General features: G+C 44.2%; 1 protein-coding gene across 1 annotated transcript in view; it reads right to left on the bottom strand.

The window, feature by feature from the left end:
- LOC309567350 (vomeronasal type-2 receptor 26-like) overlaps positions 1 to 27,849 on the bottom strand; it is a gene marked incomplete at both ends in the record, with an annotated part of 116,841 nt that overhangs the window by 78,599 nt on the left and 10,393 nt on the right. The window contains one exon of the mRNA XM_082272765.1: positions 21,128 to 21,419. Within this exon, the coding sequence (XP_082128891.1) occupies positions 21,128 to 21,419 (292 nt within the window). The remainder of the gene's footprint in view (positions 1 to 21,127; positions 21,420 to 27,849) is intronic.

The raw sequence follows: 27,849 nt of genomic DNA, 5'->3' as shown, positions 1-27,849 counted from the left end.
TTGTTACATAACCCACAAAAGCTCACTCAACGAAGCTGCCCAAGAAAACTGTTTCAAAATAATGTCAAGATGGTACAAAACCCCCTCGCTTTTACATAAGTATTACCCCGAGATCCCAGAAGAATGCTGGAGGTGCCGCGAACGACCAGGCTCCCTATTCCACATTTTTTGGCAATGCTCCCGGATCCAACCTTTTTGGAAGGAAATACATAGCTTTATCACCTCCACCCTTAATATTGCATTACCTTTTTCTCCAGCACAATATTTGCTACACCACACTTCAATCCCCCCTCACAAATACTGTAAATCTTTAACCCCTCATTTGATCAACGCAGCCAAAATGTGCATCCCTACACACTGGAAATCAGACACTATTCCCACAATTCAAGAATGGGTCAGGAGAATAGAAAAAATTGCCAAACTAGAAGAACTCGTAGCTATCGCCAAAGACAAAACTACAATCCATGCTCACATCTGGCACCCCTGGACCTTATTCTTAAATTCCCCATCCTCTCCTCGTTCCGCACCCGCTTTGGTCTACAACAACAATATCCCAAGCTAGATACATCCCAACAGTACCAATGGATCCCCATGGTGTCTTGACACCCTACTTACTCCCATCTGTAATCCCTTACCCCACTTGGGAACATATACTCACATCCTAAGGTGAAACCACGTCGGATTTCTCCCACCCCTAAAAATGGGAAGCCTGTGGGAGATTTCCTTATTATAACCCCGTTCCCACTAACACCCCTTTTTCACCCCCATCCCCCACCATCTACCTATTTACCACCTCTGAGCTCTCCAAAATGGAGCACTATCCTCAGAAGACGTCCCCCAGGGATGGAGACCCGATCCTGTTTACCCATCCCTTCCCTCTCTCTTGCTTTATCCTCATGTTATGATATGATATGATATACCTCTTGTTATGATTGTCAATGTTTCTTCTACGATATATCTGTTTTCATACACTGTTTCGCCCAATTTTTTTTTCTCTTTGTCAAATATCTCATGCTTTTGACTGTTTAAACGAAATGCTGTTAATATTTCTATTGGAAAAATTTCAATAAAAATCGTTTTTGGAAAAAAAAAAAATAAAGTCTTCTTCTGATATAGGTTTTTTTAAGTACTATTTTTTTTCTTCACAGGAGAGTTTTGGGAGGGAGGAGTCTGCAAGATATGTAATTATTAGATCTTCTCTCTGGGCAGATGTCATATGGGACAATTTATCTGGAAGATTGTATAAAGCTGAATAAAAAATCTTTAAAACAGTTCGCTATTTCTTTGGTAATTTTTGATTTTCTATAGACATAATAGTCTGAATGGGGATCTATGTGGATGAAGTACCAGGTAGTGCCAGAAGTCTACCTGCTTTATTACCAAATTTGTAGTACAGGCGCCTACTATATAGCATTTTTGTTTTGGCTTTTGATAGCAAGAGGGAGTTCACCTGCTCCCGTAAATTAGCAAGTTCTGCTGTTAATTGCATCACTTTCAATAAAATGTATGCACAATATTAGTGAATTCAGTTTTTCCATGATATACCCTTTTGCGTCTACAGCCAAGTTTAATCAAGGATCCCCTAATGTAACATGTATGGGCCTCCCAAATTGATAGTGGTCTAACCTCCTCAGTATCATTTAATTCAAAAAAAGTTGAGAGTTCAGCTTGGAGTGGTGTCTTTAACACTTCTTCTTGCAGGATGCTTTCGTTAAGGCGCCACTGTCTATTCTGGGAAGATTATGGAACCATGGATAAAGTAATGGGAGCATGATCCGACATGATCATTGGTTGTATCGTTTTCTTTACCACATCTTCTATTAGTGCTTGGAAAATAAAAAAGTAGTCGATCCTGGAATAGGATTGGTGTACCGAAGAATAAAAGGTATAGTCTTGCGTGTTGTGATGCTGAAGGCGCCATATATCCATCAACTTGGCCATACGTAGGCATTGTTTTATTTTCCTTAAATATGGATATGAGAGATGTGATAAAAAAACCCATAGAAGAGGGGAGGGACCTCTGTGTCCCGTGATGTACTTCAAGAAATTGATCTTACAGGTAAGTATGAAATAAAAATCAATTTTTCTTTTTGTACATCACGGGACACAGAGCCATAAATTATAACATATGGGACGTCCCAAAGCAATGCATCTGAGGGGAGGGGGACACCAAAAAAATACCGCCATCTAACCCTTAACAGAAGGATTACACCTTTGCCTGCAGCACACTGCAGCCAAAAGCAGACTCCTCCTGGGTCCCAACATCCACTCTTTAGAAACGAGCGAACGTATGCACCGATGACCAGGTCGGGGCCTTGCAAATCTGAGCCATAGAGGCTTGAAGGTGATGTGCCCAAGAGGCACCTACTCCTCTAGTAGAATGTGCCTTTACAGGAAAAGGTGGAACCTTTCCTACTAAACCATATGCCTGGGTAATAACCTGGCGAATCCAACAAGAAATCAAACATTTAGATGCTGCCAATCCCTTTCTGGGGCCTTCTGGCAGTACAAACAAGCTCTCGGTCTTACAAATCTGAGCTGTTCCTGGTTAATAAAAATTAACTGCATGCATTACATCAACAGAATGCAATAACTCTTCCTCCTCTGAGTGAGGATCTGGAAAAAAAAGAAGGTAGTATAATGTCCTGATTCAAATGAAAGGCGGACACTACCTTGGGCAAAAAATATGGGTGTGGACGTAAAATTACCCTATCTTGATAAAATATCAAGAATGGCTCTTTTCAAGAAAGAACTGCTAGTTCCGATACCCTTCTAGCTGAAGTTATCGCAATCCAAAAGACCAGTTTCTTGGTCAAAAGAACCAGGGGAACCTGCCCCAGAGGATCAAAAGGCTGTTTTTGCAAAACTGCCAACACCAAGTTTAGGTCCCGAAGACACAACGGTGGCTACACTGGTGGAAGTAAATGCAAACGAAGGTTTGAACTAACGAATGGGAAGCGATTGTTTCTTGGAAACAAAATGATAAGGTGGGTGAAATCTGCATGTGACGGTCTGACCCCCTCTCACAGTCACGGTTTCCCCTTTTAAGAACAGCAAATAATCCATCAAGGCGAAATAACACCAGCATAGCATAACAACCCCCCCATACATGAGCCAAGGCTTAATGCTGGGTAAAATATACTTTATTAACCATTCTCAAACACTATATATACAACACAGGGACACAGGTCAGGGCCCCGATTACATTATCATGTAGATGAGATTGTGTACAGAACGAGAATCAATCTGAACCAATTATCTAGCCATCTGGATAGAAGTTCATTAGCAATTAACAAGGAGACACACAGCACACCTTAATATACAAACAATAGGAAGACCACCAGGGATAGACTGCCCGTCTCCAATACCAAAGAACATGGAACAGAGGCCAAGGTGAATAGCTCTTTCAATAAACATATTCAGAATCAAACAGTCCAGGGACAGTCTTCACATCTTTCTTGAGACACATTCCTGACAAACATTACTGTCCCTTTTGAGTAATCCAAACCAAGTGTACAAAATGAGTCCAGAGTGATAGGGTTCTCCTTCACACTGCCCCTTAATCATGCTCAGGGCTAATTTATTATCTAACCCTGCTTGCAGGAAGGATATAATTCTCCCAATAATATATGTGTGGGGATGCCATTTCCTGGCTTCACACCAGGCAATGTAGGATTTCCAGACCCTGTATTAAATATTTTTAGAGACTGGCTTCCTGGCATTTATCAGTGTATGAACTGCGGGGCCAGACACACCCTGCTCTTCCAATAGCCATCAAGGCTTATTAAGGCTTCAATAGCCAAGCCATCAAATTTAGAGACCGTATAGCAGGGTGGAATATCGGACCTTGAGAGAGAAAGTCTGGACACAGTGGAAAAACCCAGGGCCTCGTCACTGCCAACCTCTGGATTTGTGCATACCAAATCCTCCTCAGCCAAGCCAGAGCTACCAGAATTACTGGTTTCCCCTCCAGCTGGATCCTGCGCAACAAACGCAATATCAGCTGTACCGGAGGAAAGGCATAGATCAGGTTATACTCCTCCCAAGGAGTTACCAAAGCATCCACTCCAACTGTGAGTGGATCCCTGGTCCTGGACACAAATCTCTCCAATTTGTTGTTGAACCTGGATGCCAACAGATCTATGTCTGGGACCCCCTAGCATAGGCAGATCATTTGAAAAGTCTCGGGATGTAACCCCCCCCCCCCCCCTGGAAACATCTGTTGACGGCTCAAGAAATCTGCCTGCCAGTTCTCTATTCCTAGAATGAACACTGCTATCGGGCATAGCACAAACTTCTCTGCCCAGGACAGGATAATATCCACCTCTTTCTTGGCTGATCGACTCCTTGTGCCTCCTTGATGGTTGATATAAGCCACGGCCGTGGCATTGTCAGATTGCACCCTGACAGGGTGACCCCAAAGTCTGGGCGTCCAGAATTTCAGAGCCCTACTGACTGCACAAATTTCCAAAATGTTGATGGAAGATGACTCTCTACCCAAGACCATTTCCCCTGGACAGTAGCTTCCTCCAGAACTGCTCCCCAGCTAGAGAGACTGGCATCTCTAGTCACCACCTTCCAGGTCACTGGAAGAAAGGATCTCCCCTTCTCCAGATTTCTGGTCTACAACCACCAATTCAGACTCTGTCGTACTCTTGGTACCAGAGATATGGACCGGTCCAAGGACTGAATTTTTCTGTTCCATGCAGACAGAATGTTGTTCTGCAAGGGTCTGGCATGGAATTGAGCATAGGGAATTGCCTCGAATGTGGACACCATCTTCCCCAGTAACATCATGCACAGACGTATAGATGGATATATCAGTCTTACTATAGACCGAACCTGACCCTTCAGGTCTGAGACCCTTTTTGCTGGCAAGAATATCTTTGCCTGCACCATGTCGACAAGAAGCCCCAGGTATTTCAGACGCTGGACTGGCTGTAATGCTGACTTTGCTAAAATCAGTATCCAACCCAGACGTTCCAAAAAATGTACTGTCTGAATGACATTTCGGCTTAGAGCCGACGCCGGTCGATCTATTAGTAACAGATCGTCCAGATATCCTATTACAGATATACCTCGGGACCTTAGAATAGCCAGTACTGGAGCTAGGATCTTTGTGAACACTCTTGGAGCTGTGGCCAACCCAAAGTGCAGGGCCACTAACTGGCAATGATGGATTCCAATTGAAAACCGAACAAACCTTTGATGGGTCTGAAATATAGGCACATGGAGGCACATCTATTTTTCGGGCGGACAGGCGACTGATCATTGGGGGGGACACTATTTTTTTATTTTTTTAATAAAAGACTTTTCCAAAACTGGCTTTTGTCTTTATTTTTTTTTGTACACTTTTTTGGTGAATGGGTAGGGGTACAATGGGGGTCCCCTTGTTAAAGGTGGCTTCAAGATTCCGATAAGCCTCCCCCCCGCAGACCTCCACAACCACAGACCAGGTTTGTGGGGAAAGACCCCTGTCCCCTCAACATCGGGGCAAGGTGCTTTGGGGCGGGGGGGGCGGAGCCATAAGGAGAGTAAATATGATGGGCGAAAGTGGGCATCCTTGACGGGTGCCATTTGTAATATGTATATGTTTGGATTTAATGCCTGAGGTAAGAACGGTGGCAGACGGGTTAGAATATAGGGACAAAATGCAGATTGCAGCCAGTCTCTGATACCAAATGTGTCAAGTACTTTTTGAAGGTAGCCCCAGTGGACCCTGTTGAATGCCTTCTCCGCATCCAAAGATAGGAGCCGAGAAGGCGTCCGAGAGGGTCCAACCTGGGAAATCAGATTGAGGAGATGTCTGGTGCCATCAGGGGCTTGGCGTCCCGGGACAAACCCCACCTGGTCAGGGTCCACTAAAAGGGGGAGGACCTTCTGAAGTCTAAGGGCTAATATTTTGGCATTAATCTTGACATCAACGTTTAAGAGGGAGATGGGCCTATAATTTGCAGGGAGCGAGGGATCCTTGTTTGGCTTAGGTATAGTGACTATTACAGCTCGTAACATGTCAGGAGTAAATGAGGCAGTGGAGGAGGTAAGGGAGAAGATGGACTGCAAATGAGGTGCTATTTCTGTAGAGAATCGTTTATAGTATTCCTTGGAAAACCCGTCCTCACCAGGTGATTTGTTATTAGGGAGTTTAGCGAGAGGTAATGGGCTGCGATATAGATTGTAAGTAAGTCTGCAGAAAGAGTTGGCAAAATAATTTTAGACAAAAAGGCAATAATAAGTTCAGGCGTAGGTTGGGGCGTAAGATTATCATTACGGAGATTGTGTAACGATTGATAATATGTCGCAAAGGCATCAGCTATGTCCTTCAGGTTAGTCAGGAGGTCAGCCGGGGTAGGGTAGGTCAAGGATAACATTTTTTGCTTAAGCTGCTTAGATTTGACTCTCCTAGCCAGCCAAGCACCTGCCATGTTGTGAGGGGCATAAAATTGAGCCTTCATGTACTTAAGATGGTTTTCATATTTATATAAAAGAAGGGATCGAAGAGCTTGTCTTTCGGATGTTATAAGTTGGGTAAGGTGAGGGGAAGGGTTAATTTTATTTTCCCGTTCTTTGCCTGCAATAGAGAGCAGTACGTCCTCAATCTGCCTCCTCCTCTGCTTTCGAAGCACAGAGGCCATTTTAATAAGGACACCCCGCATATATGCTTTATAGGTATTCCACAGTGTGAATCTATCAACATCTGGGCTATCATTATACACAAAAAAGTTGCGGTGTTCTTGTGAGATTTTTTGGCACAATTTCTCGTCAGCCAACAATGCAGAGTTAAGTCTCCATAAATGAGGGGGAGAGTTGCGTAGCCGATCGTCGAACCAATACAATTGGTGCGTGGTCCGACCAAGAAATTGTGCCAATCTTTACAGTAAGCATTTTCTGCAGAGAGCTTTTTGTTGTCAGAAAAAGATCTATGAGGGAATACGAAGAATGTGCAGCAGACATAAAGGTGAAATCTCTTTCAGAACCAAGAAAACATGGTCATACATCGTACAAATCATGGTTATGCAGTAGAGGGACGATGGAGTGGGTTGGTCTTCTGGAGTGGGAGGTAGTGTCCATAGAAGGATCCAGGACAGTATTGAAGTCTCCTCCTATTATAAGAGTGCCTTGTGAAAGCTCCATAGTCTCAGACAGTAGTGGGGCCAAGAACTTCCTCTGTTTCATGTTCGGGGCATAGAGATTAACCAGGGTAAATACGCTGTTGTTAAGTTGACAAAAGGATATAATGAAGCGCCCATTAGGGTCAGCAACCAATATGTTTGAAAGACACTGAGTCTCTGATGGCTATAAAGATGCCACAAGCTTTCTTCGGACCATTAGCCATATACACATGCGGGAAATGTGGGAAGAAAACCTTGAGGCATTTATGGGACGCAAAATGAGATTCTTGAATAAAAATTACAGTGGGTACGGAAAGTATTCAGACCCCCTTAAATTTTTCACTCTTTGTTATATTGCAGCCATTTGCTAAAATCATTTAAGTTCATTCTTCTTCCTCATGAATGTACACATAGCACCCCATACTGACAGAAAAACACAGAATTGTTGACATTGTTGCAGATTTATTAAAAAAGAAAAACTGAAATATCACATGGTCCTAAGTATTCAGACCCTTTGCTCAGTATTTAGTAGAAGCCCCCTTTTGATCTAATACAGCCAGGAGTCTTTTTGGGAAAGATGCAACAAGTCTTTCACACCTGGATTTGGGGATCCTCTGCCATTCCTCCTTGCAGATCCTCTCCAGTTCTGTCAGGTTGGATGGTAAACGTTGGTGGACAGCCATTTTTAGGTCTCCCCAGAGATGCTCAATTGGGTTTAAGTCAGGGCTCTGGCTGGGCCATTCAAGAACAGTCACGGAGTTGTTGTGAAGCCACTCCTTCGTTATTTTAGCTGTGTGCTTAGGGTCATTGTCTTGTTGGAAGGTAAACCTTCGGCCCAGTCTGAGGTCCAGAGCACTCTGGAGAAGGTTTTTGTCCAGGATATCCCTGTACTTGGCCGCATTCATCTTTCCCTCGATTGCAACCAGTCGTCCTGTCCCTGCAGCTGAAAAACACCCCACAGCATGATGCTGCCACCACCATGCTTCACTGTTGGGACTGTACTGGACAGGTGATGAGAAGTGCCTGGTTTTCTCCACACATACCGCTTAGAATTAAGGCCAAAAAGTTCTATTTTGGTCTCATCAGACCAGAGAATCTTATTTCTCACCATCTTGGAGTCCTTCGGGTGTTTTTTTAGCAAACTCCATGCGGGCTTTCATGTGTCTTACACTGAGGAGAGGCTTCCGTCTGGCCACTCTGCCATAAAGCCCCGACTGGTGGAGGGCTGCAGTGATGGTTGACTTTCTACAACTTTCTCCCATCTCCTTACTGCATCTCTGGAGCTCAGCCACAGTGATCTTTGGGTTCTTCTTTACCTCTCTCACCAAGGCTCTTCTCCCCCGATAGCTCAGTTTGGCCGGAAGGCCAGCTCTAGGAAGGGTTCTGGTCGTCCCACGGACGATACGCGTGCGCAAGGGAGAGGAGATCATGACGTCACTCGTAGCCCCTGTCAGCAGAGCGTTCCGCTCTGTCTGGAGACCAGCTGGATTGCTGTACTGCTCGTTTTTGCATTACCTTGAAGTAAGAGGCTGTCCATTTGTTTTATCAATAAATTGTGGTGTTTGAAACATATTGCACTATGGTCTGCCCCCTTTCTATTACATGGGGATCGTTGTGAACACCTTAACAAAAAGGAGAGATGCCCTCTGTGATTGCTGTCCTGGTCAGGATTTTCACATTGCTGGGAGTGTACTTTTAAGGCTGTCTTTTCACAGCCTACAGGTGAGAGGCTAGCACCTCTGGTGAAGGATTGCACTGAACAAGCACTTGTGTCCTGTTTACTGATCAGCACTGAGCACTTTCATTGGGATTTCTTATTGGACTGTTTTCTCCTCTTTTTTACAAGACTACTGTGTGCCATTCATAGACTCTTCATTTATCCATTGATGTTTTTATTGTCTTATTGTTTTAGCGCTGCACTTTTCATTATCCGCCCCAAACATCTTCCATTTGAGGATTATGGAGGCCACTGTGCTCTTAGGAACCTTAAGTGCAGCAGAAATCTTTTTGTAACCTTGGCCAGATCTGTGCCTTGCCACAATTCTGTCTCTGAGCTCTTCAGGCAGTTCCTTTGACCTCATGATTCTCATTTGCTCTGACATGCATTGTGATCTGGAAGGTCTTATATAGACAGGTGTGTGGCTTTCCTAATCAAGTCCAATCAGTATAATCAAACACAGCTGGACTCAAATGAAGGTGTAGAACCATCTCAAGGATGATCAGAAGAAATGGAAAGCACCTGAGTTAAATATATGAGTGTCACAGCAAAGGGTCTGAATACTTAGGACCATGTGATATTTCAGTTTTTCTTTTTTAATAAATCTGCAACAATGTCAACAATTCTGTGTTTTTCTGTCAGTATGGGGTGCTATGTGTAAATTCATGAGGAAGAAGAATGAACCTAAATAATTTTAGCAAATGGCTGCAATATAACAAAGAGTGAAAAATTTAAGGGGGTCTGAATACTTTCCGTACCCACTGTACATCTGCTCTGTGAGATTTAGCTTCCCTTATCAAGGCTGCTCTTTTGTAAGGGCTGTTGAGGCCTTTAGCATTCAAGGATACTATCTGCAGGGGCATATTGGGAGAGAAGGAAGCGCTACATCCTTAGGGCGTCTACGGCCTGCAGTGCAAGATAATTGGTAAACAGTACCTTCTAGTGAAAGACCTCCGGGAGGTAAAGACCAGTAGTAAGGTATGAGAAGCGCTTGGAACACATGCAGGATGTTTAGATCTGTAAGTCGGTGGAAGATCCAAATTCTTCAAAGTTTCCATCTTTGAGGATTGTCTTGTGTCTAGGCAGGTGGAGAGGCTAAGTAAGGAGCTGCAAAAAAAGGAGGGAACAACATAGACAGACAGGACAGACACCATACATATAATAAAAGCCTGAAAAAAAATCAGGCGCAATGGGCGGCTACTAGAGCCGCTGCGGCCAGAAGGGGGCACAGTGTTGCCCAGCAACATACTGAGCAAAAACAACATGGTAGGTTTTAACTATAATCAGGAAAAATAATAAAACCTGAGTCCATAAAAAAGATGGACAAAAAAAAAAACAAATCAGGTAACATGTAGGTGGGCTGTCAGCAGGCCTCTGCATAGTTGAGGAGGTTCACGGAGACGAGATCATGAGGAGCAGAACATTAGGTCAGGACCACTCAGATTGTAGATGTTCCAGAGGAGTAGTGATGGGTGAGCGTTCATCAGCAGGTATCAGGCGCCATTGTTTAAAAAGTTGAATTCCTTTTTCCACGCTGTATACAGGATAGGTCTTCCCATTCCATGTAATCAGGAGTTTCGTGTGGAAGCCCCACTTGTAGATAACTTTGTTGTTACGTAAAACTTTGGTGGGCGGAGCTAGCTTCTTCCTATTCAGAGCTGTCTGTTGGGAGATGTCTGTATAGAGAGAGATGCCTATAAATTCATCAGGGACTACTGGACTTTGTTTAGCCGCCATCATAACACGTTATTTGACGTGGTAGCAATGTATGCATGCCAGGGTATCTCTGGGTGCTGTGTCTGTTAGGAATTTGGTTTTAGGAATGCGGTGTGCTTTGTCCACGCACAATTTAATGTCGCTTAATGATGGGATAAGGGCTTTCATCAGACGTTGCACAAAGTTAGTAAGTAGGGATGATCGAACTTTTGAAAAGTTCGGTTCGACCAGAACACCCGAACTTCACGAAAGTTCGACCCGGATTTCAGAACCCCATTGAAATCAATGGGACCCGAACTTCTGTAATCAAAAAACACCATTTTTAAGCCCTAAAACCCAATAAATGCCCCTAAAAAGTGCCTAGGGTTCTGGGTCATGCCCCATTAACTATTAATCACACAAAAAAAGTTCTTAAAATTGTCATTTTTGATAAAAAAAGCCAATTATTGAAAAATTAAAAAAAAAAAAAAGAGATTTTTTTGATTTTTACTTTGTATTTAGTATCTGGGGGGTCTAAAAGGTGTGCATGTGAAGTTTCAGCTCTGTAGCATGTCCAGAACCATGAAAAAAAAAAAAGATAATTTTTCAGTAGAACAGGGATGTGGGTCGGGACCCTCATTTTTTGGGGTTCTTTTGAGGCAGGCAAAACATCTGAACATGTGTATAGGGGGTATATATAGTGTAAGGGATTAGCTCGGTGGTAGGCGTGGATGACCCCTTGGGGGGTGCGTTTTCCCAGAGAGGTAGCCGACAAGTGCTTGCAAACAAACAGTGTGGTTTATTAAATGGTACTTTCTTCACCAGGCTGTATGCAGCAAAACATCCAAAATAAAATAAAACAGAAAATAAATCCTTGCCTCTGTGGGCGGCTACCTTCTAACAACTGGAACCTGCCTAAGTGTCTGTCTCCAACCTACCGTCGGGCAGACTTCCTTGTCCTACAGTGGACACTCAATAGTCCTTTTATAATAGTTTCACAGGGCAACACAGTCCTTTTGTTTCTTTCACACAGAAACACTTCGTCTTCTCACCTTTGAGACGTATTCACCCTTGGTTACCGTCCCGGGCACACATCACTCCGGGGGGTCTTCTCCCAGGCCCACACATCCTGTCGGGAGGCACACGCTGACTGTCCTCCTGCTCCCAGCCCACATGGCTTCAGGATGCAGCTTCTGGAGGCAGCAAACAATAGGACTTTCTCTGAACAAATTATAGAGCCTTAACTCCCTCATTCTGAACAGGTGAAGGCCTTTCAACTTCCTGCTGGCTAGCTCTGTAGCCAACACCCTAAATTAATTAATGGACTTCTCAATCAGGTGGAAATGTATCTCCTTCCTGTGACTACATTCCCAGATTTAGCTGACTTCCTGTCACAATAGGCATATATGTCTGAATATATACCCCTAGACATATATAGGTGTGATAGTAGCAGAAATATATTACTGTAAATGATTTCATTAGCGCAAGCATTTATTTCTGCTACTATCACACCTATATATGTCTAGGGGTATATATTCAGACATATATGCCTATATATACCCCCTATACACATATTCAGATGTCATGTCTGACATCAAACATGTCCTCAAAAAAGCACTGGCAGTGGCAGCCCCTGCAGCATAAAAAATGCTTGCTGGTGAGAAGCCTTATGCCTGTCCCGAAGCAACTCAGAGAAATGATCATTTCTCTATAGCGGTCACCCTGCTATGGAAGGGTTTTGTCACCCTGCCATAGCAGTCACTGCCAGTTAACCCTACACTACACTACGGTCCCCTGACACTTAACACTTTCCCTACAGAAACTAAATTTTTGAAGCTAACTTAAGTGTAAAGGAGCACTCTAACTACACTAGATATCCCTTTCCTCACACTAAGAATAGCTAAATGACACTTTTAAAGTAAAATTAACAGAACTGCTTCCACTCTCTTCCATGTCCAGTATAACAATGCTGGGAATATGGCGGGGGTGATCTTATATACTGGGGGGCGTATTCACTAATGATTGGTCTAGGGACCCCCTAGTCACTCCAATCACATTCCTAGCATTCTCCTGCCCCCTCAATTGGCTTTTGCTAATGGTTCTGGTCCAATCACGGGCTTTTAAAGCCCATTTCCTGAAGCATTGCATTTTGGGCGGTTCTGGTTGCCGAATTCCGAACTTTTTGGGCAAAAAGTTCTAAATTCGGCCGAACCTCGAACACCCAATGTTCGGGCCGAACCGATGGTGGACCCGAACCGTTCGATCATCCCTATTAGTAAGGTCACTGTGAGGTATAGATTCAGGGATACCCCTAAATTTAATATTATTTCGCCGAGAACGGTCCTCTAGGTCGGCTATTTTGTTTTAGAGGTGTTGCAATTCATTCTCTTGATCAGTGTAGGCATCAACCAGATCATTGTGGGCAGAGTAGAGGTCCACCATTTTAGACTCTATATGCTGTATCTTATCTGCATGTGTCTGGACTGTCTCATGAAGAAACATGGTGAAAACATGGCTGAAAAAACATGGTGAAAACATGGCTGAAAAATCTGCATGTAGGGTGCTCCTTAATGATAGTAACATGTTCTTCATGGTGGTTTCAGAGATAGCCTGATCAGAGGCAGGGAACATGTCTATTGTGAGACTGGGTGGATTATGCAGCCGAAGAGCCTGGGCTGCCATGTGCTGTGGGGAAGGAGAGATCTCTTTACCCTCCCTGCGCTGTCTGGACTTAGCGAGGCTACAAGCAGTGGGAGAAGAGGGAGGGGAACACTCTTCTAGGGCACCCATGCCTTCAAACTCCCCTTATACGGGTCATGTTCCCCCCCAGGCCACCGGGTGCTGTGCACCGCGCTGAGTCCGGCGCCATCTTGCTTACCACGCTGCAGAGCTGCAGGGAAGAAATCTGTCAGGCACTGGGGAGGTTTATTCGCCTTTTGGACATTATCCTGCAGGTGAGCGGGCTGCTGTGGACCTGAATCCGGTTGAAAATGTCTCCCTCCGAAGGTCGCTGTGAGCTGCTTTGAGATAGAGGCTGCCGGAGCTCCCTCGTTAAGCGCCCATCTCTCTCGCCGGCCGGTCACACCCCCTATTTATTTTTTACTAGTAATGGCAGTGATCTGTGATTTTTAGCAGGACTGTGACATTGCGGCAGACAGATCAGACCCCTAACTGACATTTTTGACAATTTCGGGGGGACCAGTGACATTACTACAGTAATTAGTGCTAAAAATATGCACTTTTACTGTAATAATGACACAGGCAGTGAAGGGGTTAACTCGGGGGCGATCAAAGAGTTAAGTGTGAGCCTAGGAAGTGTTTACTAACTGTGAGGGGGATGGAATTGTGGAATCAACACATTGACCTGTGATCCTAAATAGGAGGAATACAGGCGCTCTGTGTTCATTCCTAGGGAGAACAACTGTCTGCTGTGTTTATAACAGCAAACCGTCGTTCTCTGTCCACAGGGAGTGATTGCAGGTGCCCGGTGGCAATCGTTGCCACCAGCCCTTGTGGATCGGGTTCCCCGCTGCCTAATGGGGACGCAAGAAGTTATGGCAGTTCGTGCAGCTGAGCCAGCCTGTCGCAGTATACTGTGTCTGCGGCGGGCGGTCAGCAAGTAGATAACCACAGTTATGACACACAACCACAGACAAAAAAAAAAAAACTCTTTGTCCCTTTTTTGGTGCTTTATAATATTCTCCTCTGCAGTAGTAATGAGTCGAACACCGTGAACAGGGGAAATGTTTGTTCAAACAAACAAACTTCATTGAAGTCTATGGGACTCGAACCTCGAAAATCAAACAATCTTATTTTGAAGGCTTAAATGCAAGTTATTGCCTCAAAAAAGTGTATGGGGGTCCGGGTACTGACCTGGGGAACATGTAGCAATGAAAAAATCTTTAAAAAAAAAAAAAAAACGTTTTTAAAGGAGCACTTATTTACTGATTTTAATGAGGCTTAAAGTGAAACTATAAAAATAAAAAATTCCTTTAAATATCGTGCCTGGGGGGTCCCCTTAATGTGCCTGTAAAGTAGTGCATCTCTACGATGTATGTAGCCTGATGCTGCAATACTGATATTTCTAAAAGAAAAAAATGTCATATACAAATATACATACAAGTTTCAAATCACATGTACTTGTCATACAGGTGCAGAAAAATTGGACCTTGGTTGTTGGTGGTGCCTGAACACCGCAACCCCTCGCAGTTACTCTTACTGGAGGCAAGAACAGGCCCTGCTGCTAAAAATTCCATTCGAATTTGAAATTGCATGAACTTGACATACAGGTGCAGAAACATTGGGCCTTGGTTGTTGGAGGTGCCTGAACACCGCAACCCCTCACAGTTACTCTTGCTGGGCGCAGGAACGGGCCCTACTGGTAAAAATTCCATACGAATTTGAAATCGCATGAACTTTTCATACAGGTGCAGAAAAATTGGGCCTTGGTTGTTGATGGTGCCTGAACACCGCAACTCCTCGTAGTTACTCTTGCTGGGCGCAGGAACAGGTCCTGCTGGTAAAAATTCAACACAAATTTGAAATCGCATGAACTTGTCATGGAGGTGCAGAAAAATTGGGCCTTGGCAGTTGGTGGTGCCTGAAAAATGCAACCCCTCACAGTTACTCTTGCTGGGTGCATGAACAGGCCCTGCTGGTAAAAATCCCATACAAATTTGAAATTGGCTAAGATCAATTGCAGTATCTGTTCTTATCAGTGATCTAGTGGGGGCGCTGTGCTGTCATCTGACCTGGCCAAGGTTGGGTGTTGGCTATGCAAACCTGCTGGAGTGATGGGGATCTGGAAGGTTAGTATCGGCAGGAGCTGAAACTGAAATTGGGCCTTTGGTGTTGGTGGTGCCTGAACACCGTAACCACCTCACAGTTACTCTTGCTGGGAGCAGAGTCAGTCCCTGCCATTAAAAAATTAGATACGAAATTGAAATCGCATGAACTTGTCATACAGGTGCAGAGAAATTGGGCCTTTGGTGTTGGTGGTGCCTGAACAACGTAACCCCTTGCAGTTACTCTTGCTGGGTGCAGCAATGGGCCCTGCTGGTACAAATTCCATACAAATTTGAAAGCGCATGTACTTGTCATTAAGGTGCAAAAAATTGGGCCTTTGGTGTTGATGGTGCCTTAACACCGTTAACCCTCACAGTTACTCTTGCTAAGCGCAGGGCACAGGGGCAGGGCCTGCTGTTAAAAATTACATACAAAATTTAAATTGTATGCACCTGTCATAACAGTGCAGAAAAAATAGGCCTTGGGTGTTGGTGGTGACCTAAGCCAAAAACATTTTTGGAAGCTTGCAGAATCAAGGTTGAGGAATAGGATAGGCAGCATATGCAGTATTCAAATGATTGCAGACCCCTAGCAAATTAAATCAGTTACATCAGCATCAGGGGCTTGATAGCTGCTGTTGATCCAGGACTGATTCATTTTGATAAAAGTCAGCTGGTCAACAGAATCTGTGGATAGACACACTCTTTTGTCCATCACAAAACCTCCAGCAGCACTGAATGTCTGTTCGGAAAGCACACTGGAAGCAGGACAGGCCAGTAGCTCCATTGCCTATTGAGCAAGTTCTGGCCAGTGGTCCATACTCAAGACCCAGTAACCCAGTGGATGCTCAGTTGGAAAGGTATCCAAGTCTGCTCTTGCCCCTAGATAATCATGCACCATATGATAGAGATGCTGCTGATGGTTGCTTAGACCTAACAGCCCTGAGTGCTGAGGACTAAAGAACTGTTTAAAGGCATTGGTCAGCCGGCCGCCTTCTCCACTGCTCCTCCTTTGGCTGAACGATGCCTCAGAAACACATCCAGAGAATGTTAACCTCCCAGTGTCTGGAAAGGTGTTAGACAAATTTTTCTTCAAGGTGTCCTCAAGATGTTTTAGCCTCTGCTCCCTCTGTGAAGGCAGGATGAGCTCTTCAACTTTACCCTTGTAACGTGGATCAAGATTGCCAACCAGTAATTATCCCTCTCCTTGATAGCACAAATCCTCTGGTACTTTCGCAGGATTTGCAGAATCAGGGAGCCCATGCAATGTAAGTTTGAGGAGGCATGAGCTTCTGAGTCCTCTGGGTCACTAAGGATGATATTGTCAGGAGCAACCTCTCCCCAGCCATGTAAAACTCCTGGGGTTTCTGGGGAATGAAAACCATCTCTTGAAGACTGCTGTGTGCTATCCCCTACATCCATGCTGCCACAATCCTCCTCCTCTCCCTTCTGTGTGTTTTATGTCACCACAGGAATGATATCTGCATAAAGGGGACCTTGTGAGGAAAAGAAGTCCTCCTCTTCCTCATGCTGTTCTGCCTCAAGTGCCCTGTCCATGATTCCAAGAAGCGTGTGCTCCAGCAGGTAGACTAAAGGGATAGTGTCACTGATGCATCCATCGTCCCAGCTCACCATCCTTGTGGCCTCCTCAAATGGTAACAAGAAGGTGCATGCATCCTTTATCAAAAGCCACTGGCATGACAAAAAAAACCCAAGCTCCCCTGAGCCTGTCCTTGTGTCATACTCACACAGATAAAAAATTGATTTCCCTCTGCTGCGTGTGCCGCTGCTGCAGCATTGCCAACGTTGAGTTCCACCCGGTGGGCATGTCACAATTGAGGTGGTTTGTGGGCAGGTTGTTTTCCCGTTGATTTTCAGATAGCCGAGAACTGGCATTGTATGAACACCGGAAATGGCCACAGACTTTTCTGGCCAGCCTCAGGAGATCTTGGAAGCCCGGGTATTTGTTCAAGAAATGCTGCACCACTAATTTCAGGACATGTGTCAAGTGTACCTGTCAGAGGGTGGAGAGAAGGTTGGTGCCATTGTCGCATACAACTATTCCTGGCTCAAGCTGTCGTGGTGTCAACCATCTCTGAGCCTGCTCAGAATCTCTGCCTCGGTGTGACTCCTATCCCCTAGACAGACCAACTGAAGCACTGAATGACAGTATTCACCGTCACTGGGAGTGAGGGATAGATACTTGGGGGACGCTGAGAGAATGGTTTGAATGGCTTCAGATGGGACAGTAATATCTGTCAGCAATATCTCTCAGGAAATGTATGAAGATGAATGGTGTGACTTTTCAGATTGCTAGAATATTGCAGGAGTGTCTCATAGACCCTTGCTAGAAAGTGAGATGGGGTAGGGTTTGTTATTGGTAAGTGCCTGTATTCCATTGTTCTGTTGTTTCTGTCTGCCCTAAGATAAACTTATTATGGGATGTATATGTGTATGTGGATTGGCTGCTAAGGGTGAGGGGGGATTGTCCCACAGTGTATATCTCTTTGTGCATGTGTTTCAATAAACAGTTTGAGTTCTACTTTACCCTCAATCTAGAGTCCTGTCTCTTATTGGGGGAATCTGCTACAAGGGATTGCTATGCTCTTAATACCCCCTTGAATATTCACTAAGCTCTTGTAAGAGCTTGTTCCTGTTCCTGCTTCACTCTCTGGGGAAAGAGATGTTCACCCACTGGAACCTGGAGCCTTGTCATAGGTCCATAGGTCCAGGGTGGGTAGGAGACGGGGAGACCCCAACCAAGCTTCGGCAGGTCGTGGGGTCTGAGGTGGTTATGGTGTCTGGTGGAGTGCTTGGAGCCCTCGGGAAGCACTAGGAGCATCCATTAACGGAGGTTACAAGTCGGGGTAGATGTCGGTAGATCTGTTACATTGGTGGCAAGCAATGGGATGGCATCCTAGTGTGAGGAGAAGCAGCTCTTGGAGACACCGGTAACATTATGGAGTGAGCTAACACCCGTGCAGCATCCCCATATGAGAAGGCGTTTCTGTGGAGGTTGCAGCAACACTTGGCCCAACAGGTTCGGGCCTATATCAGAGGATGCCCCTCGAAAAGAACTGTGGTATGAGGCCTTAGAGGTTGTGCAGTGGAGGCAGAGAGAGAGCCTTCCCAGTGAAGAACAGCAGTTCCAGGTATACGTTGCCTTGTTGTTACCTTTCCTAGGAGAGCAACCCCTGGATGAGTGGGTGACGGAGCTGTGGGACCTGATTTGGAAGGAGTTGTGGCTGGATGAAGCTTACTGGGCACTAAAGTGGTACGCCACCCGGTGCAACCACTGGATGGCTGATGACAATATGTCGGGCTGGACTGAGGACTATAATGGCACAGGCTTACTGTGGGAGGCCTTTGAGGAGAGCAATGACTTTGGATGTCCAGCAGAGTGTCGGCTCTGGGAAATCCACAACACCAGGGAAGCCCTACTAGATCTTCCCAGAGTGGACACAATGGGGTCAGACCTGATTCATCTGGTCAGAATGGAGTGGGAACTGGAGCAGGACTACCAACGCCTGCTCTGCTCCATTCTGCCCCAAATTACCCTGCATACAGATCCAGAGTGCTGGGTGGCAGATCCAGACCTACAACCCTTCAGTTGGAGAGACATTATAGACTGGTACAAGCAAGACCCACCGATGGCAGGTGGAGATGGGACCGAGGTCTCTCTACCGGCCCTACAGGGAGGCTGGGCAGCCCGCCCAGATACCTAGCTACAGCAGGAGTTACTTGGAATAGAGACAGTCGGTTCTACTCCCCAGCGGAAGACAGAGTAACAGGGAGCCGAAGGTGTCATCCTTCCTTCCCAGTGTCAGTATGTGTTATAGGGAGCTGAAGGTGTCCTCTTTCCTCCCCAGCAGCAGTGTACCTTCCAGGGAGAGGAGACAACGCTTTCTCCCCACAGGAAAACAGCAGCCCTAACCCCAATGGTGCAGATGGGACCGCGGTCTCTGCACCAGACCTTCAGGGATGCTGGATGGCCAGTTCAGATTACCAACCCACCCCACAGGAATACCAGGAGGAGGAGGTAGGTGATCCCTCCTCTCTACAGCAGACCCCCAACCAGGTCCTTGGGGTAGTATTCACCAACCCCAACCCAGCAGAAGATCTGGAAACAGAGCAGAGCGTGGCTGGCCTCTGTTCTAGACATACAAAAGATGGAGTTCCTGTGGTAGTGGATGGGACTATAGTCTTCACTTGTATACCCCAGGGATGCTGGACAGTCAGCCCAGATCCCCAACAGTCTGACGAAGTGAGCCCCACCACCCTGTCTTCTCTCCAGTGGCTGAAAAGGACTACTGGGAGAAGGGCCAGTCCACGCTTATCCCCAGCGGTGGGTATGTGCTACGAGAGAGGCAGAGGTTGGCTGGGTGAATAATGCTGTTTTCCAGACAATTTGTTTGGGGTACTGGGTGGGTGCAGACATTGGGAGGGCCTGTGGAACACAGCCTACTTTAGAGAGGTTGGAAAATTCCTCTCTCAGCCCCCTAGGCTCCTCTTATGCTTAAGTCACCCTGTGTCTATTAGGGACACAGGGTGACCAAGAAGCCCAGTCTGGCCTGCCCAAACCAAACTTCCACAGACTGATCGGCTATGAGAGCTCCATGCGCCTTGCCAGGACAAACTTACAAACTATGTGAAACTTTGTCAAGGAAGCTGCTATGATGGATTGACTGTTTGGGACTTGTTACCCGACAAACTCAGACAAAGACCAGTTGGTGGGGGAAGATATGTGACAATATTCACAGTCACTGGGAGTGAAAGACAGATACCTAATAGTTTGAATTGCTTCAAGTGGGCCAGTAATATTTGTCAGCTGTTTGATTCTGAACATGTTCATTGAAAGAGCTAATCACATTGGCTTCTGTTCCATGTTCTTCAATGTCAGAGACAGGCTTGCCCTATTGTTTGTGTATTGAGATAATGTGTATTGTGTTAAGTCTGCCTGTTCCTTTGTTAAATGTTAATGACCTCACATTGTTCTGTCCAGAAGGCTAGATAATTACTTCAGGTTAATTCTATTCCTGTATACAATTTCATCTGCATATGAAAATGTAATCAGGCAACCCCTGACCTGTGTGTGGTAATATGATCAGGAGGGGGAGGTCCATGCTGTATATACATTCTGTGTGACTGTTCAATAAAGAGTTCTACTTCACCCTCAATCTGGAGTCCTGTCTCTTATTGGATCTGCTACAAGGGATTTCTATGCTCTTCCTACTCCCTTGAATAATCACTAAGCTCTTGTAAGAGCTTATTCCTGTTCCACTCTCTGGGGAAAGAGAGGTTCACCCACTGGAACCTGGAGCCTTGTAATAAGTCCAGGGTGGGTAGGAGATGGCGAGACCCCAACCAAGCTGCGGCGGTTCGTGGGGTCTGCGGTGGTTATGGTGTCTGGTAGAGTGCTTGGAGCCCTTGGGAAGCACTAGGAGCATCCGTCAATGGGGGTACCTAGTCGGGGTGCCAGTTGATCTGTTACAGTAAAGAATATTGTTTTTTTTTTTAAATGTTGGTCTTTTTTGTTTAGATGCAAAATATAAAGTAGGGATAAAATACAACCAAAAGGAAACTTTATTTGTGTAAAAAAAATTATATAAATTTAATTTGCACACAGTATTGTATGACCACCCAATTGTCAGTTAAAGGCAGACAGTGCTGAATAGCAAAAAATGGCCTGGTTATGAAGGGTGTTAAATCTTCTGGAGCTCATGTGGTTAACTCTCACAGACTGGCATAATTCTAAATGTATACTGTTGTTTCCATTGGCTGAGAATTGTATTACAAATATACAAGCAGTTTTCACTCACCTGTGTGTATCTGTACAGTGAGAGAATTTGGGCCATTGGGATTGTAGTGGATGAATAGCGATCTCCAATAACACCAGCCAGCTTGCCTTGTCCTTTACAGGAATAATTAGGAACTGTCCCATTTGGTCCAGATAAGATCTGCAGTAAGCTCTGTACAGCCTTCCTGGGTTCCAGCCATGAGTCATATAGATGGAAGCCGAGAGTGATATTGGGTAAGATGTCTGGATCCTGGTTAATATTATCAATTGCAGAAAGGAAAGCTAGCAGATTCATGAAATACCGGAGAGATGGGCTACAAAAAGTTTTTGTTTTCAAAACAGTAAGTTAATAATTTCTATATACTGTATATGTAAAATATGTTTAAAATATTCATACATGTGATCAGTTTAACATTAAATTCATAAGGAAAGAATTTTAGGCACTGCTTCCTGGGGACTATATAAAACAGCAGAAACAATGTTGAGGTAATGCTAAGTTTTTACAAGTCTATACATTAAGGTCTCACTACTAGGTGTTTAAACCAATCATGGGGCCTTTGTAGATCCAGAACACCTACTTGTGGACTGTTTTGGTATATTCTGCACAGGCCTGGCAGGTAGTGATGAGCCAATCTGCCCTGGGTTTGGTTCAGCAGGAGTTTATTGAACTTCATTAAAAATTACCATTTTCTGCGTTTACAGGCAAGAGGGTGTCAAAAAGGGGATAGACATTACCCTGAGGAATATGCATCAATGTAAAAAAAAGAAAAATGCCAAGAATTAATTTGGGCAGGAGCAGTGATTTTTTTTAAATGCTTAAAAAATCTTTTGAGTCTTGTATTGATTTTAAGAGTGTACTTTATTTAAAAAATATGCATGAGGTCCCCAAGGAAATACATAGCCTTTGGTTCTGGTACAGATTTTAAGGGGGCTCCACACCAAAAAAGAAAATAATGAAGTCCATCTTAAAATCTACACCAGACCCTTAATCCAAGCATGCAGACTGGCTGGATAGGGAAGGGGGGATGAGCATTCACCTCCCCTCCTGAACCATACCAGGCCACATGGCAAGTGTTGATCCTACCAACAATATCCCCAATGATCAAAAACGCATTGGGAAATTTGTCGGCAGGATCAATTTTGTGTAATATTTGTATATTAAAAGCTCATACCTGCTTCTATTTGCATATATACTGTGGCAGGCTGGCTCGGCTGCGCGAATCAAAGTATGGGTATGTCGGTTCGTGGGAGCCGTGCTAGCGGTGAGCACGTGCCTGCCCTAACTAGACATCAGGGAAGCCGATACACGGGGCCGGAGGCCACGATTGCCACCGGGCACCCACGATCGCTCAGACCGTTGTTCTCTCTGAAATGATCACAGAGAGCCTGTGATCCTCCTATATAGGAACACAGGTCTCTGTGTTCATTTCACAAGTTCCTCCCCCATACAGTTAGATCCGCTAAAAATCGCAGATCGCCGCTATTACTAGTAAATAAATAAAACTGACATAAGTCTTTCCCCTAGTTTGTAGATGCGATAACTTTTGTGCAAACCAATCAAAATACGCTTATTGTGATTTTGTTTACCAAAAATAAAATACATTTTGGCCTAAAAAGATGAAAAATTTAGATCTTTCCTGTAACAACACCCCGAGTACGAAAGGGGTTACAGTCGTCTAGGACAATCCACTCCCGAACACCAGGACAGCTATCGACTAGGGATGATCAAACTTTTCAAAAGTTCGGTTCGGCCAGAACATCCAAACTTCCCGAAAGTTGGGCCCGGATTTCAGAACCCCATTGAAATCAATGGGACCCGAACTTCGGTAATCAAAAAACACAATTTTGAAGCCCTAAAACCCAATAAATGCCCCTAAAAAGTGCATAGGGTTCTGGGTCATGCCCCAGGGACTATTAATCACACAAAAAAAAGTTCTTAAAAATTGTCATTTTTGATAGAGAGCCAATTATTGAAAAAAAAAAATGTCTTTGGATTTAGTATCTGGGGGGGGGGGGGGGTCTAAAAAGTGTACCTGTGAAGTTTCAGCTCTGTAGCATGTCCAGAACCATAAAAAAAAGATCGTTTGTATTATGTCACTTATAGAACAGGGATATGGCTTCGCTATTTTCACACCTATATATGTGTAAGTGTAAAATACATATAAGTGTGTGTGTATATATACCACTAAACACAAGTTCAGATGTTTTGCCTGCCTCCAAAAACCCCCAAAAAATGCCTGCAACAACACACCTGGGCGTTTTTTTTTTTTTGGCGCTAGCGTTTTTTTGGGCATTTTTTTGGGTTCTTTGGAGGCAGGCAAAACATCTGAACTTGTGTATACCGGTATATACACACACATACTTATATGTATATATACACCTAGACATATATAGGTGTGATAGTAGCAGAAATATATGCTTGCGCTAATTAAATAATTAACACTAATATGGCTCTGGTCCTATAACACCTATATATGTGTAAGTGTAAAAATACATACAAGTATGTGTGTATATATACCACTAAACACAAGTTCAGATGTTTTGCCTGCCTCCAAAAACCCCCAAAAAATGCCTGCAACAACACACCTGGGCGTTTTTTTTTTGGCGCTAGCGTTTTTTTGGGCATTTTTTTGGGTTCTTTGGAGGCAGGCAAAACATTTGAACTTGTGTACATGGGTATATATACACACATACTTATATGTATATATACACCTAGACATATATAGGTGTGATAGTAGCAGAAATATATGCTTGCGCTAATTAAATAATTAACACTAATATGGCTCTGCTCCTATAACACCTATATATGTGTAAGTGTAAAAATACATACAAGTATGTGTGTATATATACCACTATACACAAGTTCAGATGTTTTGCCTGCCTCCAAAGACCCCAAAAAAATGCCGGCAACAACACACCTGGGCATATTTTCTTTTTTTTTGGGCGCTAGCGTTTTTTTGGCCATTTTTTTGGGTTCTTTGGAGGCAGGCAAAACATCTGAACTTCTGTATAGGGGTATATATGTACACACACACACTTATATGTATTTTACACTTACACATATATAGGTGTTATAGGAGCGTAACCATATTGGTGTTAATTATTTAATTAGCGCAAGTATAGTGTTCTGCTCCTTTCACACCTATATATGTGCAGGTGTATATATACATACATGAGTGTGTATATATACCCCCTATACACATGTTCAGATGTCATGCCTGACTCCAAACATGTCCTCAAAAAATCCCTATACACACCTGCAGCCAAAAAGCAGGCTGACCGGCGAGAAGCCATATCAGTGCTCTGAATGTGACATAAGAGAAACAATCTTTTCTCTATTGCGGTCACCCTGATATGGAAGGGTTTGGTCACCCTGCCATAGCAGTCAGAGTCAGTTCACCCTACACTACATTACGGTCACCCTGGCACTTAACACTTTCCCAACAGAAACTCATTTTTTGCATCTAACTAAAGTGTAAAAGAGCACTCTAACTACACTAGATATCCCTTTCCTGACACTAATAAATGCTAAATGACACTTTTGAAGCAAATTTAACAGAACTGCTTCCACTCTCTTCCATGTACCTGTATTACAATGCTAGGAATTTGCCAGAGCTATCTTATATACTGGGGGGCGTATTCACTAATGATTGGCCTCTGGACCCCCTAGTCACTCCAATCACATTCCTAGCATTCTCCTGCCCCCTCAATTGGCTTTTACTAATGGTTCTGGTCCAATCACGGGCTTTTAAAGCCCACTTCCTGACCCATTGCATTTTGGTCGGTTCTGGTTGCCGAATTCTGAACTTTTTCAGCAAAAAGTTAAAAATTCGACCGAACCTCGAACAGCCAATGTTCAGGTCGAACCGATGGTCGACCCGAACCGTTCGATCATCCCTACTATCGACCACTCCAATCCGCCATACATGAAGCCCATACAAATAATCCCCCCCCAAGTACGAGACAAGGCTCTGTATTGCGGTCAAGTGAGAATAACTCTCTTCTTCTCTTTTATTGAAAGAAACACAGCATGTATATACACTTTGAGAATACCACATGAACAATGACTGTGTAATTACATCCCTTAGTAGACAGCCAGGTGAGCTCGTTAACATACTTATCAAAAGTCTCCAAACCCAATTAACATACTGTCCTATTTTAGACAAAAGCACTTAATCAGTAGACATTCTTTAGGAGGGGCTGCTGGAAACAATCCCCCCCTCTCTCTGCAGCTAATACACATTGATTAGCAGACATGGTGTCTCTCATAGTTCCTGGACGCCCAAATTAGGAGTTGCACTTCCTGTGCCTTACAGTGTATAGGAATAAGATAGATCTCCATATTTCCTGAGAAATATTGGTAATGCATATTACTGTCCCATTTGAAGTAGTCCAAACCATATTCTCAGTGTACACCACCCTCCCGTTCACCCTACATCCATAAAAGATGCAGGGTGACTTAAACATAAGAAAGCCACACAAGGCTGGACATGGTGCCTCCCAACCTCTTTAAAGGAATTTGAGGTCCACAACCCCCATGCCCAAAGTGACTCCTGTCACATTTCCTTTTTTTTTTTTTTTTTTGAGGGGGGGGGGGATGTTATATAGCAGAATGTGAAAGATATTATTTTTTTTGTTTGTTTGTTTGTTTGTTTTTTAGAATTGTTGCTCCTTTTTTGGTTGTAGCGCAAAAAATAAATATTGCACAGGTGATCAAATACCACCAAAAGAAAGCGCTATTTGTGGGAAAAAAAGGACATCAATTTTATTTGGGTGTCGCGTGACCTCAAAATTGTCTGTTAAATAACTAATTTGCAAAAAATGCCCTGGTCATTAAGGGGGCTGTGACAGGAGTCACTTTGGTTGAGGGGCCCGTGGAACACAGCTTACCTTAGAGAGCTTGGGAAATTCCTCTCTCAGCCCCCTAGGTCCCTCTTATGTGTAAGTCACCCTGTGTCTAATAGGGACACAGGGTGACCAAGAACATGATGGACTTAATGGACACTGAGAATATGGTTTGGATTACTCAAATGGGACAGTAAAATTTGTCAACAATATATCTCAAGGAACATATGAAGACTCTGGGACTCTAGACCTAGGATTCATGTTAAAGTGGAGTTCCACCCTATTTTTATACTTACCTCCATCTTCTCGCTCCGGGTCACCTGAAAAAGAAATGGATAATCGCATATTTTTTTTTCTTTTACTTACCTCGTAGCGAAGAAAAAATACTTACCTTACTTCCTTCTTCCTCCTTCCTCGGCCGCGGCCCGTCGTCACTTCCTGGCTCTGCAATGATTCCTGGGAGCTGAACGTCATAGCTCCCAGGAATCATTGCGCCTGCACCGGCCCCGACGTCAGTTCCGGGACGCGCGCGTCATCCCCTTCTAAACAGCTTCTGGGCATGCCCAGAAGCTGTAGAGGGATGACGCGCGCGACCCGGAAGTGACGTCGGGGCCGGCGCAGAGCATCGTGGGACCAAAGAAGGCGGAAGAAGACGCCGAAGGGGATCTCGCTGGCTTCAAGCTGCCCACATCTGAGATGGCAGCGCTGGACAAGACGTTTGCAAGGTAAGTATTTGTCCTAACAGGTAAGTGCAACCCGGGACAGATCAGAGGCTAGCCATTGTGCAATGCACTAGCCCTGACTGTCCCGGGGGTATTAAAAAAAAAAAAAATCCAGGGTGGAACTCCGCTTTAAGGCCTAGCTGTCTATTGCTAATAAGAGACTGCTTCACGCAGTCAGACTCGTAGCAGATGCTAATATAATCAGCTCAACCACCTGTCTTACACACATTGTTGAATATGCTGATTTACTCACCCTTTATCTACTGTGGGTTCTGCATTTACACTTATGATAATGTGTATTGTACTTCAGGAGCTCAAGGTTGGCAATCTGCTAGTTAATTGGCTCAGGTTGGTTGAATCACTGTCATCTATTAGTTACTGGTGGAAAAGTAGAATACTGTTTGTGTTGGTTGTTCTTTAGATATGTTAATTATATTTCTATACACAATTTCATCTGCATATGATAATGTAATCAGGCACCTGACCTGGTGTGGTAATTTTATCAGGAGGGGGATGTTTCCCTGTACTGTATATATTGTGTTTGAGACTGTTCAATAAAGTTGTTGGTTCCAGAACCTATACAAGCTAAATTGTCAGTTAGTTTTGTATGGGGGCGGCTAGAATATCTGATATCTATGTTCAGACTGGAGGAAGCGGTATCCTGATGGAAGCCCACGAACACAGTGTGGGTCGCAGCTCCATTACAGGGGCAAATCCTTCTGGTCCAGAAGTGGTTAAGGTTATCATACTATTAGTATATCCCAGTGGGTTTATCTCCAACCAGAGTTCATATTTTAGCCTATGTTAGTTTTTAAGATATTTGTAACAATACATTTTTCAACTTTTTAAAAAAATACATTGCTTGGTGATTGACTTATGGTTTCTTGCTGCTAAAAAAAACCCTGGTGGATTTTCTATCTAAGTTTTAGGACCACAATAACAATCTTCAGAATGGCTAACAGTGTGAACAGAGGAGAGATCACATACCTGATCCCTCCTCCATACAGCGAACCTGGAAGAACTCTGCTCTGAGCTCTTCTGAGTTTGTAACTGTCAAATAACAGCCACTAATGGCAGGTGCTTGAGCTGATCAGGGACTTTATTAGCCCTTAAAAAGAGAAATTAAGGCACCTTAAAATAGCGAGCCTCTTGAGATCATCTGTAAAACCTAGCAAGG

This window comes from Pelophylax lessonae (genome assembly GCF_965119305.1).
Source record: "Pelophylax lessonae genome assembly, chromosome: 1".
NCBI classification, from domain to species: domain Eukaryota; kingdom Metazoa; phylum Chordata; class Amphibia; order Anura; family Ranidae; genus Pelophylax; species Pelophylax lessonae.
The sequence above is the reverse complement of the archived record's forward strand: the minus strand, read 5'-3'. Positions and strand labels throughout refer to the sequence as shown.